At 49.8% G+C, this 4,828-nt stretch overlaps 1 protein-coding gene across 1 annotated transcript; it reads left to right on the forward strand.

The window, feature by feature from the left end:
- Positions 1 to 459: 459 nt before the first annotated feature.
- ZCCHC12 (zinc finger CCHC-type containing 12) lies at positions 460 to 3,579 on the forward strand. Its single transcript, XM_079765777.1, has 4 exons — positions 460 to 612; positions 959 to 1,010; positions 1,208 to 1,353; positions 1,761 to 3,579. Exon 4 carries the CDS (start codon positions 1,853 to 1,855, stop codon positions 3,053 to 3,055), a length of 1,203 nt encoding a protein of 400 aa, XP_079621903.1. The 5' UTR covers positions 460 to 612; positions 959 to 1,010; positions 1,208 to 1,353; positions 1,761 to 1,852; the 3' UTR covers positions 3,056 to 3,579.
- The last annotated feature ends 1,249 nt before the right edge of the window (positions 3,580 to 4,828 follow it).

Consider the following 4,828-nt stretch of genomic DNA (forward strand, 5'->3'; position numbering starts at 1 on the left):
CAGTAAAAGATGTCTGTGCAAGCCTATTTGCACTAAGAAAACTCTAGTGTTCTTACCCCTACCCCTCTTCCCACCACACAAAGGTGAAATCCTTCTATTATTTATTTGTTTTCGATCCCACCTCGTGTTTAATGCACTTGCCCTCAAGGCACGGAATTTAGTCAAGGGAGAAAGAGGGAGAAGGGAAGAGTAGCAAATTTGCAGCCCATGCAACCAAACTGCACTTGAAGCCCAGCAGACCTGCGGCCCAGTCCCTTGTCCCCTCCCCCACCCCCCACCCCCTGCTCCGGTATAATTGGCCTAGGATGGAGGTTGTGCTGGGAATCGTCTGCCCCACCAACACACACACGCCTCTTTGATTGGCCGCGCCAGCCCGCGCGTCACGCTCTTTTGTCTCAGAGGACTGAGGATAAAAGCAGCTGCTGCTGCCTTGGGAACCGTGCTGACCGAACTCGACTCCCCCTAGCTGGGCGGCAGTGCAGAGCAGTTCGGTTCCGGCAGCCCCGAGTAGCTTAGCGGCCCAGGAAGCGTCCATCCTTTCCCACTGCAGGGCCACAGAGGCCAAAGCCTACATCCAGAGCTGTCTCGCCGCTGCCCACCCGCGGAACACAGGTAAATAAAGGGGGCGCGATTGCCCGGCGGGGAAAGAGGAGGGAAAGCCACACCGGGACTGGGCGGCTCCCCGCTTGGAAAATCCAGAATTAGGAGGCTGGGCAAGGAGCACTCAGTATGGCCTGGCTGCGCTGAGGGAGGAGGTTGGGTGCCACGGGATGCTGTCTAGTGGGTAGGGTTTGCCTGGATTGAGAGGGGGCAGTTTTCAGGGAGGTTGGGGAGGCAAGGGAAGAGACTCGCAAGCTGTCTGTCTTGACAGCCCTTTGCATCCCCTCATCTCACCCTGGTGAGGGATATATGGGTGTGCGTGTGCGTGTCCAACTCCTATTCCCTTTTTCGGTGGCAGGCCATCTAAGACGATTCCGGACTTGAATTCTGTGCGGCTGATTGCAGAGCTGGTAGGCCGAGGATTTCCAAGGGGAAGTGTAATGGGGCGGGGCGAGGGTCGCTTTCGCTTGTATTCAAAAGGTCGGTGAGGGAATTTTCAGCTTGGCTACAGCGGAGGGAGCAAAGGGGTGTGGGATGAGGAGGGAGGGAGCGGGATGAGGGATGGGGCTGTTTCTGACCCTTCCTTTCCCTGCCCTTCCTGGCGGAGGCTCAGTCTTGATGCCCAGAGGTCCGGGATCAGGGACTCCCAGTGGACAAAGATCGACTGTATCCTGGAGACAAGCTTTCTCATGGAGGCCACCAGTTGCAGAGGCTGATAGTGAAATAAAGGCGCACGCTTGTTCCTGAGCTCCTGTAAGAATCTGAGAGATAAAGGGTGGGGGGAGAGACACTTTGAGAGGGAATGTGGTTGAGACCTGAGACCATGAGGTTAATGAGATCTGACCACTGTGCTCTATTTTGAGAGCCCAACATCAGCTCCATACACTATTACACTTAGAATTAGAAGCAACAGTTGCTGTTGCTCTTGAAAGACTGGAGGAATGGATGTGGCTGTCCAAAGCTCCCCGCTAACAGGGAGACACCTGCTGGCTCCCTGAGGTTGTAACTGCCAGTCTCCTGGAGGATATTTTTAGGACAGCAGGCAGATATAAAATGTACCGCAGGATATTCAGGAAGGGAGAGAAAACAGCTGCAGCCTTATTAATCTCCTCTTACACACCCCTCCTGTTTTTATTTTTTTATTTTTTTATTTTTTACAGGAGGAAGGCAGAGGCTCCCGGCACGCCTACAGATTAGTCTTTTCCAAAAAGCCCAAACATCTTGATAATATTCAGATACCCGATCATCTGTCATGGCTAGCATCATTGCACACATGGGTAATAGCCGGCGGCAGAACACACGCTTGCCGCCTTGGGCCCATTCTATGCTGAGGTCCCTGGGTAGGAGTCTTGGTCCTTTAATGGCCAACATGGCAGAAAGAAACATGAAGCTGTTCTCAGGGAGGGGGGTGCCAGCCCAGGGGGAAGAAACCTTTGAAAACTGGCTAATCCAAGTCAATGGGGTCCTGCCAGATTGGAATATGTCTGAAGAAGAAAAGCTCAAGCGCTTGCTGAAAACCCTTAGGGGCCCTGCCCGGGAGGTCATGCATTTGCTCCAGGCAGCCAACCCCAACCTAAGTGTGGCAGATTTCTTGCACGCAATGAAATTGGTGTTTGGGGAGACTGAAAACAATGTGACTGCCCATGGTAAATTTTTTAACACCCTGCAGGCACAAGGGGAGAAAGCCTCCCTTTATGTGATCCGTTTAGAGGTGCAGCTCCAGAATGCTATTCAGGCAGGGATCATAGCTGCGAAAGATGCAAACCAGACTCGCCTGCACCAGCTCCTTTTAGGGGCTGAGCTGAATGGGGACCTGCGCTACAGGCTGAAGCGTCTTCTCAGGATGTATGCAAATGATCAGGAGCGACTTCCCAATTTTCTGGAGTTAATCAAGATGATAAGGGAGGAGGAGGATTGGGATGACACTTTAATTAGTCGGAAGCGGGCCAGGAGATCTGAGTCAATGGTGGAGAGGGCAACCAGCCCAGTGGCATTTCAGGGTTCCCTACGGATAGTAATCGGCAGTGCTGACTGCAACGTTATAGAAATAGATGACACTCTGGATGACTCAGATGAAGATGTGATCCTGGTGGAGTCTCAGGACCCTCCACTTTCATCGTCTGGTTCTCCTCCCCCCAGAAGCAGAGCCAGACCTCAGGATCAAGTGGTAGTCATTGATTCCCCCAATAGTTCCCAGGCTCAGTCTCCTTCCACCAGTGGGGGTTCTGGAGATAAAAATGATGGTCCTGGGGATGTTTGTAGAGCCAGGAAGCGAAAATACACAACCCATTCTTCATATTGTGGCAAGGAGGACCACTCGAAGGAAACCTGTGACAAGAACAAGGCTGAGATGTTTGAAAATCTGGTCATGACCCTGCAGGAGCTGACACATACAGAGGAGGAGGGGTCAAGAGAAGCTTCTGACCAATCTGATGACCCTTCTGAGCTACAGTGAGGTGCTAGCCTTCAGCCTTAAATGAACCCGTAAGCTATATTCAGAGCCTAGTGATGGGAAAACTGAGGGAGGGGGCTTCTAATTGCATGAATTAATCCACATAGCAGCTTTTATTTAGGGTTCAGGAGAAAGGGTCTTGGATACAAGCACAGTGGAGAAAGATGGCCTGTCGTCTGACCTTGCTCCCCACCCCCACCTCTGCTGCCTAAGGGTCTATTTTCTGTGTGTGCTCATTTCCTTGATGGCTTTATTCTCTTTGTGAAAGTGGTATAATTCACTGTTAAATCTTCAAACAACAAAAAAGTACAAAAAGTCAAGTACAAATTAGTCCAAATCTTCTACCCTTATATAACCATTGTCAACCCTTTAATGACTATCCTTCTAGATATTTCCCTATACCTACTAGTATGTACCCAGATAGATATATGTACAGATAAAAGTGTCAAATATAAGTGCTGTTCTATAGTCTGTATTTTTTCACCAAACAATTTGTTGTGGGCTTCTTTCTATGTCAATAAATATATATCAGCATCTATTTTAATGTCTCTGTGGTATTATTTTAAGAAGTAAAGGAAAAGGAAATAAGAGAAATATGGTAAAAAGCTATAAAGGGGTGGGGTTTTTAGCAATCTCATTTTGCAGGCGAGGCAAAGGGAAGAAGAAATAAGCTGAAATATTCCCCAAAGGTATATAGAGACTCTCTACAATTGACTTGTCCCTTAGATCACAGAGCCAAACTATGGCACCCACTAGTTGACAATGCTTCAGTGATTTCTGTAATGTATCCAAAGGAGTCTTATGGCTGGGGAGTCTGGTGCTTCGAGTATAACCCCAAATGGGAAGTCTAGAGGCTTCAATCCTTGTCCCTTTGGGGAGGGGCAGCTCTTCCTCCTTTGGGTGGATTTCTTAGATTACTGCTGCTGCTCCTAGCTGACATTGTGGTCACAACCAGCAATCTCTCCTGTGGGCTGAAACCGGCCTCTTCCCAAATCCCAGTTAAAGAAAGGAGAGCAGTTACTCACGGGAGCCCAGCACCAGAGGCTCAGCTGATAGCACTGGACTGAGCCTCACCCCTAAGCCCTGAGGCTAAATGCCAGAAGACACAGGCAGCTCAGGACTCCAAGCCAACCCCACACCAATCTGAGAATTGAGAATAGCTGGGGAGGGATGGAAAGCAATCTAGTGGCTAGGACGCATGTGGGAACATGAGGATCAGAAAGCCATGCCATTTTAGCAGAGTGAAGGGCATTCATGGGGCAGGGAGGAAGTGAGGGACCTTTGGAGGAACCTGCCTTGTCCCCTCTCCTGATCTCATATTGTAGTGTGATTTAAAAAAAAAAAAAAAGGACAGGACATGTGTGACCTCAGGCCCCAAGGGTCCCTATGTCTCTTGTAGGTGCATATGTCCCTACTTTGTGAGCAGGACAAGGCCAGTTGTGTAGGAATGATTGCATTTAAGGCAGGGGGTGGGGAGTGAATTGAATGCACAAACTTGAGGACTTGAAGGAGTTTGTCATGCAGGAAATTGGTGCTCCATAGAGCTGAGAGGAGAGAGTGTGCAGCAGTGGGAGATATTGCCTCAGGGGAGAAGCACATAGCTGTGTGGGTCAGGGGAAAGCGCTTGAGGTTACATGGAGGTTGACAGTGACAGGAAGCCTGATAGGAACCACAGATTCCAGGGTTTCATACAGAACTCTGGGCTATGTTGTATCAGGAATGGCACAGGTTGAGGAGCCCAGGAAGAGGTATTGGGGTTCTAATTATACTAGCAGT

This window comes from Cnephaeus nilssonii (assembly GCF_951640355.1).
Source record: "Cnephaeus nilssonii genome assembly, chromosome: X".
Taxonomy (NCBI): domain Eukaryota; kingdom Metazoa; phylum Chordata; class Mammalia; order Chiroptera; family Vespertilionidae; genus Cnephaeus; species Cnephaeus nilssonii.